This window comes from Podarcis bocagei (assembly GCF_964188305.1).
Source record: "Podarcis bocagei genome assembly, chromosome: 10".
Lineage (NCBI taxonomy): Eukaryota > Metazoa > Chordata > Lepidosauria > Squamata > Lacertidae > Podarcis > Podarcis bocagei.
In genome coordinates, this window is record NC_138135.1 from 18371609 (window position 1) to 18394082 (window position 22474).

Genomic DNA, 22474 nt, shown 5'->3' on the forward strand with positions numbered 1-22474 from the left:
GCTCTTTCCCTGGAACCCCACTTTTGAGCCGGAACTCACATGTAAAGAACCCCTTATTTCCTCAAAATACAGAGTCAATGGGTTTTGGTTATTTTGTTTGAGTGTGTCTGTTTTATATCATAACACACTATAGAACTATGGATAAATAAATGCTTCCCCACCTACCACTGTGTAACCCCTTGTACATTGGAGCGTGGGTGAAATCACTGACAGGTCTAGTCCAGTGCCTTAGGAAGACAATAAACTGGATCACTGCTTTCTATTTCTGTTGCATTCCTATTAGCTCTTTTGAAGCCCATGGTATTTTGAATAATAATAATAATAATAATTTATTATTTATACCCCGCCCATCTGGCTGGGCCTCCCCAGCCACTCTGGGCGGCTTCCATAAAAACCAAAAATACAGTAAAATGTCATATGTTAAAAACTTCCCTGAACAGGGCTGCCTTAAGATGTCTCCTGAATGTCAGGTAGTTGTTTATCGCTTTGACATCTGCTGGAAGGGCGTTCCACAGGGCGGGCGCCACTACCGAGAAGGCCCTCTGCCTGGTTCCCTGTAGCTTTGCTTCTCGCAGTGAGGGAACCGCCAGAAGGCCCTCGGCGCTGGACCTCAGTGTCCGGGCAGACTGATGGGGGTGGAGACGCTCCTTCAGGTATACTGGACCGAGGCCGTTTAGGGCTTTAAAGGTCAGCACCAACACTTTGAATTGTGCTCGGAAACGTACTGGGAGCCAATGCAGGTCTTTCAAGACCGGTGTTATATGGTCTCGGCGGCCGCTCCCAGTCACCAGTCTAGCTGCCGCATTCTGGATTAGTTGTAGTTTCCGCGTCACCTTCAAAGGTAGCCCCACGTAGAGCGCATTGCAGTAGTCCAAGCGGGAGATAACCAGAGCATGCACCACTCTGGCGAGACAGTCCGCAGGCAGATAGGGTCTCAGCCTACGTACCAGATGGAGCTGGTAAACAGCTGCCCTGGACACAGATTTGACCTGTGCCTCCATGGACAGCTGTGAGTCCAAAATGACTCCCAGGCTGCGCACCTGGTCCTTCAGGGGCACAGTTACCCCATTCAGGACCAGGGAATCCTCCACACCTGCCCGCCTCCTGTCCCCCAAAAACAGTACTTCTGTCTTGTCAGGATTCAACCTCAATCTGTTAGCCGCCATCCATCCTCCAACCGCCTCCAGACACTCACACAGGACCTTCACCGCCTTCACTGGTTCTGATTTAAAAGAGAGGTAGAGCTGGGTGTCATCCGCATACTGATGAACACCCAGCCCAAACCTCCTGATGATCTCTCCCAGCGGCTTCATATAGATGTTAAAAAGCATGGGGGAGAGGACAGAACCCTGAGGCACCCCACAAGTGATGAAAAGTTTTAAAGGCACGGAACTGCAATATAACAGCAATCTGTGTTTTCCCTTGAGGTGACTGTAGCAGTTGCATATGGAAGCTGTCTGCTAGCATTGCCAACTGCTCATTCAGTTGCCTTTCTTGAATGGAAAGCTGCAGTATACTGTCTGCTGAATAAAGACAGTGAGTGCGAAGCAGCACTGACAACACTGAAGGGATTGGAAAGGGGCTCCACAAGTGTGCCTGTAGTAGCTGTCTGGGCAAATAGCTGCTACTGGCACTTGGAGCCTAATTCATAGGCTACTCGCTGAACTGTGCCTCTGCTGGAGTTTGCTCTCTTTTACTTGAAAGGAGTCTAAGATGAGCCCTTCCAACCAGTCTGACTGGTGATGCATTTGCCTGGCAATTGGCCCTGGGACCTGAAAAGCCAGTGGATTCTACATTCTGCTAGCCTCTGCTGTGTCCTTCCATATCCTGCTTTCCTTCTAACAACAGATTCTGACCCCTGGCGTGAGAAATTCTTTTTCAAGCTCCATCCATGGCTTGCCAGATTCTTCCCCCTGGTTCTCCTCTTGCTCTACCATCCCACGCATCTCATCTGCAAAATCAAAATGTGATAGTTTTAGGCTGGATGGAGGTGGAAGCATGTAGAAAGACCAACAATATAGTCGGAAGCAGAGAGAGACAGTGCTTAGGACCAAGGCCAAGGTGAACCTGTCTTGGTGGAGGGACTATTTCTTGCCTTGAGTAGAATTTTTCTTCCTTTCCCAGCTAAACAAAAACTTGGCTTCAGTTTCTATTATCTTGAGCCTCTTAGAGAACCTAACCAACGCCACCCCTGTGCTCTCTTTCTCTCCCTCTCCCTCTCCCTCTCCCTCCCTCTCCCTCTCCCTCTCTCCCCAGCAAAGGAGTAGGCAGTGCCTGGCTACTGACTGATCTCTTGATCCTTGGGACGAAACGGAGGGAGAAAAGTCTAACAAGTGCGTCGTTTTGCAGTAAATTAGATCAGATTTCCGCATCTCCGCACTCGGTCTGTGAGCTTGACAGTTCAGTAAAATGTTCCCTTGTAAGGTTCGCCCTCTTAGGGAAAGGGGCAATAATTCATCATTAGGATTTCAGAGTCCAGGTGCAGATGAAAACTGATGGAGCCTCCAGCGAGGCGGGAGAAGTGCGGGGAAGAAGAAAATTTTATCTGAAGCCTAATTCCCTGGTTACAGCAGAGAATAATTAAGATAATATTGCTCCAAGAGTTCTTTAATGATTAAAAATCACATATGCAGAATCCATAAATTGGAGAGCAACAAACTGGGAAAGGTATAGTATTGCGAAAGGCATTTCTTTCCTTCCACCCCCTCTTTTTCCCTTTTTTTTAAAAAAATGCACATTATACAAGAAAGTGCACCGATGGCAGAGCGTAACCGGCCTGAGGAAAACCACAGGAGACCAGGCCCGTTCCAAGGACTTTGTTTAGATGCAACAAATCATTTGTCTGTTATTAACCCAGAGCTTGTAATTATGCAGATTGCCATAGATTTTCCTGGGCCTGGAAGTGAGATTGAGGGTTGTTCACACTATACCAGGCAGCTCGGGGCTGGCCATGCATTACTGAACTTGCCACATTTATCATGTTGACTGATGGCAGGAGAAGCAGGTCTTGGGTCCCAGTGGTTAATGTAGTGGGTAATTAACTGTCATTTGCCTAGTAATAGGCTGATGATCAATGGTTTGTGTGGAAACAAATTCTAATCAGGTAGCTGATAAATGCTCGGGGAAAGAAAGCAATTGAAAATTGGGGACGGTGGAATAGAGGAACTCGGTTCAGAATTTCAACGTGGCATTATGGGGTAGTGGTAATAATAATAATATAACAATAGCAAGAGGGGGACGGCTGTTCTTAATGCAAACAAGCAGCTATATTCAGAATTAACACCCGCTCATATTTAGCCCTGGTCTTAGTGCAAGAACGCAACTGCAAGAAGTCTCTTGGGTAGCCTTAAAGCAGCTAAGATTTTAGAATATGCTTTTCAGCAACATTTGTGGGAGTCCTACATAACTAGACAAAGTGTGTGTGTTTTCTCATTCTTCAGGATTTATACCTTACCCTAACTCAGTGTGTAATTCATGAAGGTTAGGTCTATCAACAACCATGATCCATACTATCAAGATACCTCTGGGAGGCAGATGCTGGATGGGAGAGGGGGCAGAGGGGGCTGTTGCAATTTCTGCCCTACTTAAGGAGCCTCCAAAGGCCACCTGCTCTAGGGAGGTTGCCCAAAAAAGAGGAGATGCATTGCCCGGAAAAGAAGATTCAGATTTGCATGAAATTTGCCTATGCTGACTTATGCAGATTTAGGAATAATATACAGTACATCCCACCATAGCAAAGAAAGGTGACGAGGTGGTATGTGCCTGTTCAGTCTGTTATCCAGGCGCTCACTGTTGATGGACAACTTCAAGGTCCCTGCTGCTCTCCCTTCTTATGTTACATATGGATGGATGGATCAAGCATATCTTCAAATAGAGGACTGCAAAGTAGGATGTGTGGACACCCCAGCCTTCCCTCTGTTGGTGACAAAAGAGTGGGCTTAGGGTTGCCATATTTTGAAGTGCAAAAAAGAGGACACACTTCCCAGCTTCTAACTATGGATCGCTATGATGACTCTAGCCATGAAAAAGAGGGTGTGTCCCAGAAAAAGAGGACATATGGGCTTTCTTGGTCTGATCAAGTATATATTCCTTCAGCTTAATAGTCCCCCAGTTCTGCAGAAGATCACCTTCAAAGTCACATACATACGCTACCCTGCACAGTTAAGATCAGTTCCTTAAGACGCGTCCTTCCCTCTTCATTCATTCTTCATTCATTTATTGAATTTCTATCTATGCCCTTCATCCGTAGATCTCAGTGTGGTTCCATGTAGATTGTTTTCTCCAGCTGGAGTCTTTTGGAAGAAGAGAGTCCTTTGGGGAGGGGTTTTACCTTCCCATCGCCCCTTCCTTCTTTCTCTTGACACTGGGGATGGGATGAAGGTCAAAGAGGCAGCTTTAGGTTGACGAGAACCCTCCCCAAGAAACTGATGAAGGAGCAATGCCTTTTGGAATGTTAATGCTGTGAATCTCCACCTAGGGTCAACCCATATATTTGTCAAGGAATGTGAATAGGGCACAATGTCAGAAGCCTCTCCTGATGTCCTCTACAGTGGTACCTCAGGTTACATACGCTTCAGGGTACAGACTCCGCTAACCCAGAAATAGTACCTCGGGTTAAGAACTTTGCTTCAGGATGAGAACAGAAATTGTGCTTCTGTGGTGCGGCAGCAGCAGGAGGCCACATTAGCTAAAGTGGTGCTTCAGGTTAAGAACAGACCTCCGGAACAAATTAAGTACTTAACCCGAGGTACCACTGTACAAGGATAACCACCAGAACCTCCCAAAATCTCTCACGGCTCAGAGAATGGGGGCATGCAAATTTAGATGCAGTGTATAGTAGAGAATGAATAATCCCATCTCCTGGTGTGGCTTTCCATCAGTAACACTTGTGTTTGGTCTATCATGGAGTAAGGAAGCTTTTACATGTTCATAACCTGGATTTAAAAAACAGCCGCCACCACCAAATGGATCCGTCCTATGTACTCCTGTTGAAAAGCTGCAAAGCAGGTATGAGGCACTTGTGGTTTATAATACATTGAAGGAATTCAGCTCGCATCATTCTTTGAGCATTCACCATGCTGTTTGAGTCTGTTGGGAAGTGAAGTCTGACACCTGCAGGTCCACAGGTTCCCCATCCCTTCTTGAGAGAACCTCAATTTTTGATGCAGTTTAGGGCCCTGGTAATTGAAATGAAAGGAAATAATGATACTGAATTGCTCATTGTAGTCCCCGGTGTGGTTCTATAACATATTAGTCAATTATTCTTCAAAAGCGACAATAAGGTGCTGCTGTAGATTGGTGGTTTCCAAACGTTCTCCCCCATGGACCACTTGAAAATGGATGGAGTCTTTGGAAGACCGCTTAATGAATTTTCTGCCTATTGTAGAAATTGTAATGCAATAGACTAGGAGCTGCATGGTGTTTAATTGTATTTTTATCTATGGAATTCAAATTGTAATACAGTAGAATGCGGCATGAGAGATAAAAGTAGCAATAAAAATACAATTAAAAATCATTATGAATATTTAATGCGGACATGCCGTGGGCCACCTGAATGAAGCACGGTTTAGCAACCCCTGCTGTAGATCAAGAGATCTCAAACCTTGTCTAAGGTAAGCCTTCCTAAATGAAATTAATTTACGACATGTATATCCTGACCTCCCAATGAGTTCAGTGCTGCATACGCAGAGCTCTTTTAACCTTGTGAGCTAGGCATTGCCAGTTTCTTGGTGAGCTCTGTAGCTGAGCCGCTCTGAGTGCTGGAGGTGCCATTTTTCAGGATTAACCCATTTGAACTGCCTGCCTGCCTAGTCGGAAAATGACACATGTTCCTCCCACATCAGACTGAACATTGGAGGCTGGGGACACAGGGGTGAATTCTATCCATACCTTGGCACTATTTAGGGTGGATCAAGTTCCATACATGCATGGAAATAGGACTCTGTCCCTTTGGTAACAGCATTCATGCAGTGGTGGAGATTGGGCTTTCAAATTTCAGCGGCACCTTGTGTGATACCAAAATTTGGTGTGTACTCTGCCTCTCATGTTCCATTCTACATAATTGTTGTGGTGCCCTCTCAGCTTGGTACCCAGTGCAGGTGAACTGGTCCTCTCCCCTCTCACTCATTTATCCTGCTGACCCTTAAAGCCCTAAACGGCTTCGGCCCAATATACCTGAAGGAGCGTCTCCAGACACTGAGGTCCAGCTCTGATGGCCTTCTGGAGGTTCCCTCACTGTGAGAAGTGAAGTTACAGGGAACCAGGCAGAGGGCCTTCTTGGTAGTGGCGTCTGCCCTGTGGAACGCCCTCCCATCAGATGTCAAGGAAACAAACAACTATCTGACTTTTAGAAGACATCTGAAGGCAGCCCTGTTTAGGGAAGTTTTTCATATTTGTTGTTTTATCGCTTTATTATTATTACTAATATTCTGTTGGGAGCTGCCCAGAGTGGCTGGGGAAATCCAGCCAGATGGGCTGGGTATAAATAATAAATTTTATCTATTATTATTATTATTATTATTATTATTATTATTATTATTATTATTATTATTATTATTTCTCCTCTTCCTGGCTCTGCCTGAGTCCTGTTCCAAAAAGTCTCTCTCTGCTGCTGTTCTGGTAGTAATAACCATGTTGAGCCAGCTTATGCCGATATCCAGTGTTGTTGGCAGGCTGAGTGTTGTGTCCACACAGGGGTTCAAACCTGGATTGGCCTTTGCTGTGCCATTGCACAGCATAGCTGTTGGAGCATAGTGCTAACAAAGACTAATTGAAAACAGGGGACTTGCTCTCCTGACCAAGCTTCTTGGAAACAACCTGTGGTTGTTATTTTAACTCCCCAAGCTGTTAAATTAATTTAGATTAATTTAATTGCCCAGGTGAGCTCTGTGGCTAGTAGCACCTTCCACCAACATTGCCTGGAGTATCAACTGCTGCCGCTCCTGAATTGGCATAGATTGACTATGGTCGTTTTAAGCATGGGTAACGTCAAGGTGTGATTATTGCAAACTGGGGCTTCGCTTGCAGTTGCTCAGGAAGCTGCTGTTAGTGCAGAACACTGCAGCACGGTTGCTGATAGGCCTGAGATCCTGCCAGCATATTGCACCTCTGCTCAAATAGGTGCTGATTTCCAACCATGCCAAGTTCAAGGTCTTGCTATTATAATATAAAACCCAAAGCCTTCCGTTTGTTTCACCAAGCCTCTCTAGACTTGGGAATAACTTATGCATATCTGTTTTCAAACATTGCTTCTTTTATTTGCACATCAGTAATTGTTTTGATTTGTTCAATGTACGCTGCTTAGGGGCTATTTAATTAAGCGGTATATAAATTATTTGAAATAAATGAATGCATTTGTGAATAGTGGCCTCAGTTTTACCCTGAAGTGCCTCTCTGCTAGTTTTGAGCCGTTGTGTTGTATTAGTCCTACTCAGAGTAGACTCACTGAAGTTAATAGTACCAACTTAGTCCCATTCATTTCAGTGAGTCTACTCTGAATAGGGCTTAGTTGGATCCAGCCTCTTTTTGTTTTTGAACTGGCGTGGCTTGCCCAAGGCCATTTGAGAATTGCTGGGGTGGAATCTTTTGAGAAGTGATTGTGGAGAGACACACAACCCTCTGTCTCTCTGTGTGTACATATAATTTTAATCATCCGTCTTCACAATTAGCAAAATGAAGTTGACATGAGCCTGAATAATAAATCTACCAGGAGTTGATGAACATAGGGATGCTGGTGATTAAGCCTTGTTGTTGTTTTGTTTATCTCTGAACATTTTAGATATATATATATATAAAATCAGGGTAAACTGGTGCACCAGACAATCAGCAGAAAAGTGGTTCATAACTTTAAAAATAAACATGCCGTATGTATTATGCAAAATGTGTGCACTGGGCTGATGTCAGGCCTTGGTTAGCTGTGCAGGCACCGGTGGTGCACCCCTTCAAATGGGAAGGTTTGCGCACATATGTGTGTGTTGCCAAACCAAGTTTTCGACTGTAGCACCTTTGAATTCATTAGCTCAGAACTGCTTTTAATTCGGCATTTCCCCCGAGAGCCATTAATATTTTTCTGCTGTCAGCCTGATGTTGAAGAGCAAAAAGGAAGGCGGCAGATGTGGCATTTTCATCTATTTTGTATCATACTTTAAAATGGCATTAACTGCTAAACACAGAGGAAGAGCATTGCTACTTTTTTAAAAGGGGGGGAAACCCATTTGCATGTATTAAGTAGCTTTGCATTAAAGTTGGTTTCAAAGATCGGCAGTGTGTGCATCCGAAAAGGAAAGAAAAAAAGTTTATAATCCTCCCTTATTAGAATTAAAATTCTGTATAGATGTGTGTAGGATTATTTCATTATTTGGAACATACCAGCTGTGTGCGGAGGAGGGGGACCACCTTGAACAATGTGCGACTGTGCTCGTATGCACGCACATCTGTTTTAAAAAAGGAAGTGGGTTCTCCCCACCCCCATCACCAAAGTTAAAACATTTCATAAGAGATTTGAAATTGTTCCTACAATATAATGTACCTGCGCTCCTAATGTGGCTATATATAGCTGACTGCCTCATTTACTTTAATGGGCTACTTGAATAACATAATCATAGCTATAAGCATGGTACAAGGTTGGAAGGTGCATGAACCACTAATGCTTTCTGACGCTTTAAATGACTTCTTCATAAAATGCTCTTTAATAATGGTAAAGCTTTTAGCACTAGGTGTCAAAAATGACTGCAATGGGAGCCTTCCCCGCACCAGCACAAACTATTATTTCCTCTTTTGCTAAAGCTTGTGTGTTACAAATAAATAGCACTGAGGCCAAGGTTTTACATCACACTCGTATTTACAGTGAGCTCCAAGGACTTGTGGATTATTATTATTATTATTATTTTATTTTACTGCACTATCGGACAAACTCACTCCATAATCCGTGCCATAGGCTAACATTTTGCTGAGCTTTATTTATTATTATTTCTTATTTATTTAAGAAATTTCTATACCCTATAACATAGTCCCGGGCTTGTTGTTTTCCCCTTCCTTTATCGTCTTTCCAAGAATGAGAATCCTTACTCCCTACCACATCGAGTAACTTTACATACTGTATGCTAGCTATGTAGATTTTTCCAGCAAAGGGAGAGAATAAACCATTTCCCCACAGTTCCATATCTTTCCGCCTTTTGTAGAAAGCTTTATGACAGTAGAATGCTTATCTGCGAGTGGAGATGAAAAGCAGCTCGTGGCTCCACCATCGCCCTCTCGGTGCATTTGCACTTTAGCATTTCCGAGAGAAGTTTAGTCTCGTGGTGAAATCAAATATAGATTTATGTCCGGGAAGGAAGAAAAATGCAAGTGTGATTATTGGGTACTATATAGGGGGTTTCTCTTTTCTTGACCCAACCTATCATGCCTCCTCCACCCATCTTTTTTTTTAATTTTCTGTAGGTTATTCGGCGTTACGGGGAACTGTGCAGCCTGCAGCAAACTCATCCCTGCTTTTGAGATGGTGATGAGAGCCAAGGACAATGTTTACCACCTGGACTGCTTCGCCTGTCAACTTTGTAATCAGAGGTAGGAGAGTTTCTTAAGTCTCCTTCCATGTACGGAAACCAACTTGGGACTGACCTAGAATTAGGAGGGTATGGAGGTACAACAGCTTGGTATCATTCTCTGGGCAAAACTGGACACAGTGTACCTGCTCTCACCTACCTCTTATCACAGCAACCCTACTCTTGCACAATAATTACACTGGGCAACAATTTTTTACTTTTTGAATGTTGTATAGATTTCTACAACTGATTTAGGGTATTTTTGCACTGCTGAATCAGGAAATGGCATCCGTTTCTCTCCATCAGGTCAGGTTTACTGTAAACTGAATGGTGGGCATTGATAAAGGTAAGTACACGTAAATTGCATGTTGCTTCACCATTTTTCAAACTTCAGGGCTTGAACTTCCATTTCTTGGAACTCCTGGAATGCTCAGCGGCAGGGAGGTCTCTCTTCAGAGTCCAACAGTAGTCAGTCATCATGACTGCGTCCCAGCGACCCTGATACCTGGTCTCCATCTCTTTCATGTCCTGATGGAATCTCTCCCCCTGCTCGTCACTCATTGAACCCAGGTTCTCAGGAAACCGGTCCTTATGGGAAAATAGGTAGTGCATCTTGACGCTCATGTTGCAGCCCAGGTTTCTGAAAGCAGTCAGCATGTTGTTGACAAGTTCTGCGTAGTTTCTGGCCTTATTGTTGCCAAGAAAGTTCTTCACTACCAGAACAAATGCCTTCCATGCTTCCAGTTCCACTTCGTTCATTGAGTTTCCGAACTCTGGATCTCTGATGAGCTGACGGATCTGAGGACCGTCAAAGATGCCAGTTTTCAACTTCTCCATGGTCAATCCTGGAAAAGCCTGGCACAAGTAAGTGAAGCAGTCACCATCCTTGTCCAGAGCCTTGGTGAACTGCTTGATTAATCCGAGCTTGATGTGCAGCGGTGGGAAGAGTATTCTGTCTCTGTCCACCAGAGGGTCATTGATGACGTTCCTTTCTTTGCAAGGCACCAATTCCTCCCACACAGGCCAGTCCTTCTTCGTGTAATGCTGAGCACGGTCCCTACTATCCCACATGCACAGAAAACATGGGTACTTGGTGAAGCCAGACTGTTGTCCCAACAAAAAGTTCACCATCTTCAGGTCAACACAAATAAACCACATGCTGATCATAACCAATTTTCTCCAGCACATACTTCACCGCTTCATAGTTCTCCTTCAGTGTACTCGAGTGAGCCAGGGGTATGGAGGCAAACTGGTTGCCATTGTGTAGCAGAACACATTTCAGTGATCGCTTGCTGCTGTCAATGAACAGTCTCCAATCTTTGGGTTCGTACTGTAGCACTCCAAGCTTGAGCAGAAGCTGCACAATATCTGCACAGTACACCAAGTCCTTCTCTTCCGAGAAAAAACGGAGGTACTCTTGTTGCATGTTGTGGAAGAAGCTGGTGCAAGCACCGTCAGAGAGGAGGTTTTTTCCCTTCAATCTGGATGCCGACAGTTCGGCAGAGCCCTTTGACAAGCTGAGGTCGCGAACTAGATCATTCAACTCATTTTGGGAAAATGGATGTGGAGCATCATCTTCAAGAACCACTTCTTCTTTCTTCATGTCCTTCAACACTGGAGGCATCTTCATCACTAATGTCAGGAAGTTCTCCGAAGATAGACACTGGAATTTCATCACAATGAGCTACAGGACGACGTGCTGATTGAAGATCAGGATTAATTTAGTGTTGACCCCCCAACTTTATGCTTTGCCGCACCAATTTATGGAAGATTTCGAGGTTTTATGACTTCAAACTGATCCCTTTTCGACATAATCACCCAGAACTATCGGACCTGAATACTTCTTGTCATTAAAATAATCATTTCCAATCAAAACAATTATTCGACATGGCATTTTACCCCCACCAACATCTTCTAAAATGCTCCACACAAGCGTACATGTGAACAAAAGCGTAAAAAAAGACATGTGGCCATAGCTCAAAAACTTGACCTGATTGAGCAAAACCAATGTGATTTTTGGATTCAGCGCATCAGATTCATCCTAAATCAACTGAAAAAACACAGACAACAAATTTGTTGTTGACCAGTGTTATCTGTGGTTCAGTATTACAGGCATGAACTTAGTGCTCTCCTTTGCCCCACATCTACGGTGATTGCACTGTATACTTTGTTCATGGTTTAGCGGCAAACATGGTAAACCATGGCTTGCAAACCTGAGGCCATTCTTGATTGTAATGCTAAAATCCATTGGTGCAAATTGCATCTGAATGCAGCTCCGAATTTGAGTGACAGCTCCATCATAATGCTGCCACCATCACTGAGCCCCAACATCACATAGAGCAAAACCTTCTGTGGCCATGAAATTATGGAGGTCCTATCCTTTCGGAGATCCGCTTCATTTTGACTTTGAGCATGTTGTCTTGAATCCAGACTTGGACCTGCAGAAACCACCTGGGCTCAAGTTGGCTACTTTTAGACCCACTGAAATCACTTGATTCTTCTCTGACCATGACTAAGTCCAACCCATTATAAAATTGTACATGAACAGTTTCTTTTTGAGTCTCAGGTTAAAATGCTGCAGGGCTGCAAAACTTTAAAACTCTGATGGACCCCAACATTCGCAGAATATTATGATTCAGTTTTCAACACTTCATAAGTGTTGAAATGCACGTTGGGCTGTATCCACTGTTAGGATATTGAGTTTCCATTCCACCTTTATAACAGGAATGTGGAGTTTTTGTATGTCACATGTCTGTTTACTTCCAGCAGAACTTCCATTGTATATAGCTTTTGCCTATGCTTTTTGCTTGGACACGAAGGGAAGCAGACATGTTTCTCCCTTGTTCTAATGCTGAATAAGCGCTTGTAAATAAGCTTACATATGCCTCTGTCTGCTACTTCCATTGCAAAGAGTTCTTATCTCTGCTGGCTTGCGTGCTCAGTCTCTAAAGGTTTCTGAGGCCTGAGTCACAGTTTTTGATGCTGTTCCGAGAACTGGAGTTTGCCCCGGCTGCCGGCCAGTGGGCTGGAGCCAGCTGGAGGCCAGCCAATTGCCCCTGTCTCCCAGGACGCATCCCAACATCCACTTGCGCAGCAAACTTCCATGAGCACAAAAGAAGTTCCTCTTCTCCTGGCCCTTCCAGCCGCCATGTGCACCCTGCAAGTCAGATTTCAGGGAGGTGTTAGTAGAGCAGTTCTCTTGGGTGAGTGGAACTTTGCTTGCATAACAATGGGTACAACCCATGTTTTTGGAAGAAGGCACATGTTAAATATGTTATAGAATACATAAAAATGTTTGTTGAGGTGGCTCTCCTACTTCCTGAACCTTAACTGGCTTAACATGGAAGCCATTAATGGAATGTCACTGCAACTAACCTGGACTGGGGCAGTGTCAGGGATTGGCAGGACTCTGGAGTCCCACTCAGGAGAGGAGGAACAGTGGCCCATGGGTTCCTGTACCAACCAGGAGGCAAGAATCAGAGGCAGGGAAAGCTTAAGAGCGGAGGAAGAGGCAGGGCAGGGAAAGAAAGTGCTGGGTGCTTCCCTACCCTCTCCTGCACCACTCTCTCCCAGAACCAGAAGGGAACTGAAGCAGGAAGAGCAGAGGCAGTTTCCACGCAGGCATAGTCTCCAGCTACCTGTGCACACCCTTTCAGGGGAAGGTACATAAACTGGTGGAAAGGGAGTGGTCTCCAGCTGCTGCAACAGCTCCATACAGCACAGACCTGGAAATAGCTGCCTAGATGCCAGATTGGTGTGCAGAGGTATCCAGAGCTGTAGAGGCAACTGTAAGGGTTGTCTTTTACAAGAAAGTTAGCTCTCTGCCGTGTATATACCTTTGGCCTGTGTGCTTGCCCTGGTAGGGTCGCCAGATTGGTTCCAGTGCTTGGTGGAGCCCCAACCTCACAGCTGCCCAGCCCTACCCCAATGGCATCCGGGCAAGCTGCAGCAACCCCAGTGCCAGGAGGGCCATTCTGTGGCTCTGCCTCACCACATGGGCTGCTCCTGTGGAGACAGAACTGAATGATGGGTAAAAACAGGGCTAGCCCTCTAGATGTCCTTGGACCATAACTCCCACCAGAGCCAGCCAGCATGGCCAGTGGTCACCTGATGATGGGAGCTGTAATCCAACAGCATCTAAAGAGCGTCACATTAGCTAGAACTGGCTTAAAAAAACCCCCACAAAGTGTCATGGTCAGGAAATGAATGGATTTGCCCGTTGTGTGGGGTAAAATAATGGAAGAGGCAGCCCACGCTGCTCCGCTTCGTTCTGTAGCGACATAGTGAGTTTTAAAAACACACACGCACACATACAGCCGAGCATCCCTCATGCAGTGTGAATTGTGCAGCTGCCATAATTATAGCTTTCTACAATTACATTCTAAAACAAAGCCAAATTGACCTTTTTCATCATGATGTGCAGAAAATTAAAATATCAGACAAGTAATAACCACTGTTTAAACTATGTAATAATGCTAAGCAATTAGAAGTTACAGGGCCATTTACAGTTCCTATACATCAGCCTTGTTTTGGTGCAGAACTAAAGAGTCTGCATTCAAAATAAGGTCAGCCTTACCCTACCAGTGGAATCCATTCAAGTACGAAATAATTGCATACTCTTTTGAATTGAAACTCTTAAAGACTTTCCCCCATCCTTATTGCTCCAAACCACTGTTCTAGTGTCATTATTAAAACTGTCTAATACGTTCTTGTTGTTCGCTTCATTTATTGCATGTCGTAATGGGCCTGCATATCTTTAGCGCTGGTTATGCACAATTAGCACTTAGTTACTGTCTTGTCACTTCATCCCGTACAAGATAAACTTCTTTAATGCAAGAAGTCGCCTAATCTTTATCAGTCAAGCAAGGCAGATAATTTTTGTTAGCCACAGAACAAAAGACGGTGGGCTTCTTTTTCAGTGTATAGAGGTTTTGGATTAGTGACAGGTTTTCTTTTCTTTTTTAAAAAAAAGATAGTGGCCATCGCTACAATCTTCTTGCCTGCAAAAAAAGGAAAAAAGAAGAAGAATTAAAATACAATAATAATATAAATATTTGCAAGTATGAATGATTTGTGTAACCAGCAGAGAGGGGGATTCTAGGGGCACAGCTAGACGTGATGTTGGAAGTTAACAGATTGATTTAAAATCGCAATTTAGCAAACAATAAAATAGCACAGGACTTTTTAATGGCCAAGTACTAACTTTTTCAGGTATGCTTGCATGTTGTAAATAGTGTTGAAATAACTCTTTAGTCAAAGCCTGTTCTCACCAGAGAACAGGACATCCAATGAAGAACACGAAGAGGGCTCAAACCTCACTGGAAGCTGTACATGCAGAATTTCTCAGGCTCAATCTTTTGCGCCTCTGCCTCAAAAGGACCAGGTAATAGCAGATAGGAAAAAATTCTTCCTGAGACTTTGGAGAGTCACTGCCAGTCAAAGTACAATTACATAGTACTTGGCTAGATGTACAAATAGGCCCGATTCAAAAATAACAGTGTAATTTCAATTTTAAACCATGGTTCATTAGACCAAGGAGTCTTGTGCCTGCACCCACCCCCTCACCTTGCCTGGCTTTGACATTGACATCTCTGCTTGTTAAACCACTGTTTCCTGTGATGCCTAAACCGGGAAACTGTGGCTTAAGTGCTCCAGACAAATCAGAATATACGGAGAGCAGGCGCTGGGAGAGACATTTGCCTGAGACCCCAGACAGCCGCTGCCACTAAGAGTAGATAGACCACTGGTTTGTGTAAGATAGCTGATGGGATCCACAGTCCCAAAGGGTGCCAGGTTGGCCAAGGTCAATATTAGGAAATGTCATATTTTCTTCTTTGAAAGTAGAAAGTTGGAAAACAACTGTTCTATCTACATTATCTAGAGTGGCATTCTTCAAACTTGTTCCTGGACTGCAACTCCCACCCCCATTATTCCTGTCTATTGACTGACCTGGCTAAGGATGATGGGAGTTGTAGTCCAGGAGCAGCTGGGGACCAAGGTTGAAGAACCCCATCGATGTTGTCACTGCTACCACCACCATGTAAGTCAAGCAAGGGGTCGGGTGGGGGAAGGCCATTTTACCTTCTTTATGATATTGGAATAGGTTTGCAAGCATTGCCCATGGCAGGGGTGAAGAACTTGCATCCCTCCAGATGTTGCTGGACTGTCATCATCCTTGACAATGCCTATGCTGGCTGGAGCTGATGAGAGTAACATCTGGAGAGCCACCAGTTCTCCACCTTGAGCTTATCTGTCAGCCCAACAGTCCACCAGTACTGCATTTACATAGGAAGCTGCCTTATATAGAGTCAGACCGTTGGTCCACCTAGCTCAGTAATGACTATACTGCCTGGAAGCTGCTCTCCACGATTTCAGGCAGGAGTCTCTCCTAACCCTACCTGGAGATGACAGGGATTGAACTTGGAACCTTCTTCTTGCAAGGCAGATGCTCTTCCACTGAGCTATAGACCTTCCCCTTTGTTCGCCTTTGTTCTGGTGCAACTCTGGGAAGGTGTGCATGAGGCAAGGCTACCATTGTTGTGTTAAGCAAGGAGAGGGATGCGGGTGGCACTGTGGCCTAAACCACTGAGCCTCTTGGGCTTGCCAATCAGAAGGTCGGTGGTTCAAATCCCCACGACGGAGTGAGCTCCCGTTGCTCTGTCTCAGCTCAGCAGTTCGAAAGCACGCCAGTGCAAGTAGATAAATAGGTACTGCTGTGGCGGGAAGGTAAATGGCATTTCTGTGGGTTCTGGTTTCTGTCACGGTGTCCTGTTGTACCCAAAGTTGTTTAGCCATGCTGGCCACATGACCTGGAAAGCTGTCTGTGGACAAACGCTGGCTCCCTCGTCCTGAAAGCGAGATGAACGTCGCAACCCCATAGTCGCCTTTGACTGGACTTAACCGCCCGGGGGTCCTTTACCTTTGTTGTTGTTGTTTAGTCATTTAGTCATGTCCAACTCTTCGTGACCCCATGGACCAGAGCAAGCCAGGCACTCCTGTCTTCCACTGCCTCCCGCAGCTTGGTCAAACTCATGTTAGTAGCTTTGAGAACACTGTCCAACCATCTTGTCCTCTGTCATCCCCATCTCCTTGTGCCCTCAATCATTCCCAACATCAGGGTCTTTTCCAGGGAGTCTTACCTGAGGATGGACCACTCTGGCCACAGTCAACAGGGGAGATGTGATTGGGGGGCAGACTCTTCCCCCCACCAACACACCCCCAGTTATATATTCATACAAGCTTCTTTTTATATAACTGAGGTATGCTTTGTGGGAGGAAGAACTCTGCAAGTATGTGTAGCCAGAAAAGCTGTTTAACATAGGGGTTTTTTTTAATTTTTGCAGAGAAACAAAAATGGTCAGGTGCTAAAGAGCTCAGAAAATAACTGCTTCCCCTCTGCAGGAGCCCTTTTTTATTTCCATCTGCTCCATTCAATAAGATGTAGGTGGAATATAACGAAATATAAAAATATGTCGGGGAAGTGGGGGGGGGGGATCTGAAATTAGGAGTGTGTGTTTTCTCTATGAAGCTGCTTTGACCATAAATAACTTGAAAAGCGTTTTCAGGACCGGTTCCATAATCTGTATTTTCAGTCAAGAGCTATGAGCGGGTATTAATCCGAGAGATGGGGAAGAGAGTGAGGTGGGGAGCAGAGGGGAGCCCACACATAAACAGCCCAATTTTCCTTCAGGAGCCAAGCTAATTCTTTTCAATCCACTTTTTTTATTACGCTATTTTCCCTCACTCTATTTAGCGAGCATAAGGATAAATTTCCAAAGCTACCCGGTTGGAAAATAAATGGGTTCGCTGTTTGTCTAGCATTCCAATCTTTACAAATGTAAATCAGCCCAACTGCTGCCCCATTTAAAACCTCACAACTTCACAAAACATTAAAGGCCTCCTTTCAATACACAATTTACTCTGTGACAATTCCCTCAGATTTCTGCTTCAGACATCATTAGAAACTGACTGACTGATAAAAAGGGTGGGGAGGGTGGGGGCCCCACAATCGAAGGTCGCCAAGGTCAACTTGTGTAATTATACGTACTTTTACTGGGTCAACTACACCAGACACCGCTATTTGAAGGTTAAATTGTTACAATTAAGTACATATACAGCCTATTCCCATAGCTACTCTGTTGTTAAATCTACCGTAAACAACGTGCACATTTATTTCTGCTTCTAATTGTGTCCAAGATGTCGCTCGCTTGGAAAATTATACGGCAAAAAAGAACATTGTAATCCATTACCGAATTAAACAATAGTTTCGAGAGTAAAGCGGGTAATTAGCTGAGGGAGACTGGTTTTCATCTGTCTGCCTCAATGCTAAGAAGTTCATTTAGGTTACTCGATTTGGTTTAATTGGAGCTTTTGGGTGTCGCACCTCCCAATATGTTTTTATAGATGGAGCGTTGGCCACAAACAGAATGTGACCCCCCGATGCACGACCATTCATTAGCGAAAGCTCTTCTGTGCGCCAAAAGACCCCTTGGGGTGTGGTGCTCCCCCTGTTTCTCCAGGCGGGCGTTAGAAGAGAGCTCTCTTTTTGTTATTAAGGAAAAATGAACCCATTGAAAAAGTAGTGCCCATGCCACACTTAGTGCAAAATTAGCTTGGCTGTACATAAAGGCCAATTCACATGACCCTTCCCGGGCCTGAAATGTTGATTGACAGCGATGCGGATGGAATTAAATAGTGTGGCGAAGCCAGCAAGTGAAGATTTTTGTGAAGCTGTGGTCCAACTTCCCTAAGCTGGGGCTGATGGGAATTGTAGTCCCAAACATCTGGTGGGCATAAGGTTGGGAAAGGCTTCTGTAATGTCTAACATTCTATAGTGCCACCAAGAGAAGTGGTCAACAGTGGCTTAGTCTTTATACAACTGCTGTGGTCCATGGGTTCATAACCCCAGGGCTGGATTACTGCAACATGCTCTGGGTGGGGCTGCCATTGTCTATGCTCCAGAAGCTCTAGCTGGTGCAGAAATTGATGAGGGAACATGGCCCACAACATCTGACACCAATGTGGAAATGGTGCTCATCTACTACCAAGCCTGGTTCATGGTCCTTGTATTAATGTACAAAGCCCTGGACAATTTAGGTCCCTGGATATATTCCAGTTCAAACACTGAGGTCATCGGCAGGAGTGTTTCTGGTCGTTCCCCTCATTGGCGAGGCTCATCCGATGGCAACAAAAAACTGTGTGTTTTCCTGACATCTATGTTTTAAATGCAACTTGGATCCTCCACATTTCTCATCTTATTTCCCCCCTCTTGTATTTCCAGATTTTGCGTGGGAGACAAATTTTTCCTAAAGAACAACATGATACTGTGCCAGACAGACTATGAGGAGGGTTTAATGAAAGAAGGTTACGCGCCCCAAGTTCGCTGATCCGATGCCTCGTCGCGGAGAATATTGAAGCACTATGTTCTTACCCTTTCTTTTCTTTACTTTTGTTCAACGTGTATATATATATACATATATATATATTAAAAAGAAAAACAATGGCAGAACCTACTGAATAGCGTAGAAATAGGGAGACAGGATGGTTGTGTGGAATAAAAGGCGGACTTCAAATATATGTAGTGGAAATTGCACCAGTTCACAGTTGAATGTTTATTAAAAGATAATGTAAATACTTGCTGGAGGTTTTTCCCCTTTCCTTTTTCTCTTTTGCTTGCTGTTTTGGTTATCTTATTTTACTTTATTTTTTATTTTGCGTCATTTGGCATGAGATGCTTATTTTGGACCAATGTATATAATGTACTGTAATATTCAAAGCACAAATGTAATACAGTTTTATTGTGTTACCATTTGCTTCTTTGTATTGTTGCATTTAGTACAATCAGTGTTTAAACTTTATTGTATATTTATGCTTTCTGTATCTACCAGCTATTTTGAAAGAGCTGTATCTTTCTAGTAAAAACAAAACAAAAGCAAAAAAAGAGAGAGAGAGAAAAAGAGAGAGCCAATCCCATGCATTCTTCTCCGTTTTAAGAGCTTCACCAATGCTTGATCTATTGAATTAAAACTGATGGGTAAAACTGGCCAAAGTTAAGTGTGCAGTTCCATTGACTTGAATTGAGTCTATTTAAGTGCATGCTAAACTCTCCCATTGAAACAGATGGGATTTGGAGGTACTTAATTTCAGACTGGATTATAATTCTAGCCACCACGCTGAAGCTTCCAAGGTTCTCAGTCTTTCATTAGATCTCATGCAAGCTTTTCTTATCATTACTATTATTATATTGAACGATGTGAGCTATTTTATTCCATACAGTTCAAAAAGTACTTTCTGTTTGTTACGGAATTTCAGCGGGGGTTTCCCCCCGCAACTTTGTTGGCAGTACTTCTCAACCTTACGGAGTGGGCGTTTAATTATTTGGGGCGGGGGCTACTGTGTTCTGTATACTTCCCCCTCCAATATATATATATATATGTAATTGCTTGTTTCCAATATAACTGGGAATGAGGAGCTGAGCCCCAATGCAAATCAGTGCCTTTGGGTGTCATGTAAAAATTTTATATGTATATATATATTTCTGAAGTTATTTTAATGTAGCATAGTGATTTCTGCTCCTGTACAGAAACGTTATTTATGAAAAGAAAAATCAGTGTCCTGCCTAAACATCTATCCGGTTTGGGTAGAGCATGCCTAAGAGACTGTCTCCCTCCATATGACCATCACTGCCCATAACGTTGACCAAGAGCACCCTCTTGAGGTCACCTCCTGAGCACCAACACAAGACATCTGGGCCTTGCAGAAGGGCATTCCTAGGGGCTGTCCCACAGCTATGGAAGTGCTGTCATGCTGGAGACTCGCCAAAACCTGCATAACCTTTCAGAAGCGTTGTCAGGCATTTTCGATACGAGCTGCTGTTTTTCGGTGGGGGAAGGGGAGATGGAAATGAAGAACCTCCACTTAGAGCGCTGAGGCTATCACATCTGTGGACTTTTGTAGATGCGTTTAATCAAAATTCGACTGGATATTGTATTCTTTGTTTCTTAATTTATTGTTGTCCATTCCAAGTTGTTTGGGGTGGGGCAGTCTAAAAATAAATAAACTCTAAGGATTGGATGGCAAAATCTCAAGCTGGTGCTTCTCAACTACCGACTCAACACCACCACTTTTTTTTGGCCAACTATCAGTTCCCCAGTTACCACATTTGCCACTGGTTTGCAAAGAAGACAGCGGCCATCACTTCACGTAACCTAAAATTTCTCAGAAAACAATTTTGAGTTCTTTTCAAAAAGTTCTCCTAAGCTGATAGAGAATTTCAGTCCTCCATTAGAAAAAAAAATGATCAGTGAAATTATCTTTCCAATCCCACCATCTATGAATTTGGGGTACAGCTGTGGATCCAATTTTAATCTCTATTGGCTAACATGAGTTTCATTCCTCATTATAAGTGAGCATCAGTTTCTCGGGAGAAACCCTTGGGAATATTTCACCGCTTCCCCAAAAGCATGCAGCGAAATGCTCTCCCCAAATAGCATGGGATGTTGGGGGGTGTTATTTTGGCACCAACCTTTGCAGCTCCATGGTGTCATCCAACCAGAACCCGCTCCTATGTTTGACATCTCTACCTGATTAAATCATGCAACCCTTTTTAGACAGCTTGGTGGTCGTACAGCAGAGGTGAGGAACATCAGGTCCAAGGGACCAATGCAGTTCTCCTGGCCTCTATCCAGGCCTCAGGACCATAAGCTTCACCGGCTCTGCTTCCCATCCTTTCTCCTGGCTGGAATGTGCCCTTAAATGGCAATAATGCCTCCTACTTGCCCAAATGGAGGTGTGGGTGGGTGGGTGGGTGTGGGTGTGTATTAGGTGGCTTCTGCACAGCATGAATGGACCCTGCTGTGGCACCTGTTAAGAGTGGCACCTGCACTTACTTACTTACCTCTACCCGGCCCACCTCTGGCATCCAGCGCCGTCAAGGTGGCCCTCAAGGTATTGCAGCCTCCAGGCTTGGGGAGGGGAAAACAAACCCTGCTCTACACTTTTTCTGCAGGAAGGCGATTTTGTCATAGCCAAGTAGTACTATTGGTTCCTTTGGGGCAACACTGACTGCTTTTCCTTTGGGGTATCGCTGACTGCTTTTGGTTGGTGGTAGCTTTTCAACACATCATGCAGGGGGTGATCCTGTTTGTTTCCACCATGGCATGTCAGATACTGACCCCAAAGACAGTTTGCTGTGGAGCTCCAGCTGTGAAGTGAGGGTGACCAGCTACATTATCCTGTCATCTGCCTACATGGCATGTTTAGCACAGCTGTGCGTTTAGGAAGCATCCAGAATAGGATGCAGCCATACTAGAAAAGAGGCAAAGCTATGGGATATGATCAAGATCAGGCTTCCTCAGCCTCGATCCTCCAGATGTTTTTGGCCTACAACTCCCATGATCCCTAGCTAGCAGGACCAGTGGTCAGGGAAGATGGGAATTGTAGTCTCAAAACATCTGGAGGGCCGAGGTTGAGGAAGTCTGATCAAGATGATCCTATTTCCTTTCTTAAAAGCACACACCAGCAAAGATACTCATACACAGATGTGCAAGAGCACAAGTCTCAATAGGAATAAAAATCTAAAAACAGCTATTGGCTATGAAAGCTTAATTGAATTCACATATGCAGAGGCATATGTGATAATGGATAATATAATAATAATTTATTACTTGTACCCTGCCCATCTGGCTGGGTTTCCCCAGCCACTTTGGGCAGCTCCCAACAGAATCAAAACAGAAAACATCAAACATTAAGAACTTCCCTAAAGAGGGCTGCCTTCAAATGTCTTCTAAAAGTCAGAAAGTTGTTTATTTCATTGACATCTGATGGGAGGGTGTTCTACAGGGCGAGCGCCACTACCAAGAAGGCCCTCTGCCTGGTTCCCTGTAATCTCACTTCTCACAGTGAAGGAACCACCAGAAGGCCCTCGGCGCTGG

The 22474-nt window shown here is 44.3% G+C and overlaps 1 protein-coding gene across 5 annotated transcripts in view; it reads left to right on the forward strand.

Moving 5' to 3' along the window:
- The window catches only part of LMO3 (LIM domain only 3), a 95058-nt gene extending 74443 nt beyond the window's left edge, over positions 1-20615 (forward strand). For all 5 annotated transcript variants that reach the window (XM_081210570.1, XM_081210572.1, XM_081210571.1 and 2 more), the window contains exons 3-4: positions 9439-9564; positions 18823-20615. In XM_081210570.1, the coding sequence (XP_081066696.1) occupies positions 9439-9564; positions 18823-18928 (232 nt within the window). In that variant the 3' untranslated portion in view covers positions 18929-20615. The remainder of the gene's footprint in view (positions 1-9438; positions 9565-18822) is intronic.
- The last annotated feature ends 1859 nt before the right edge of the window (positions 20616-22474 follow it).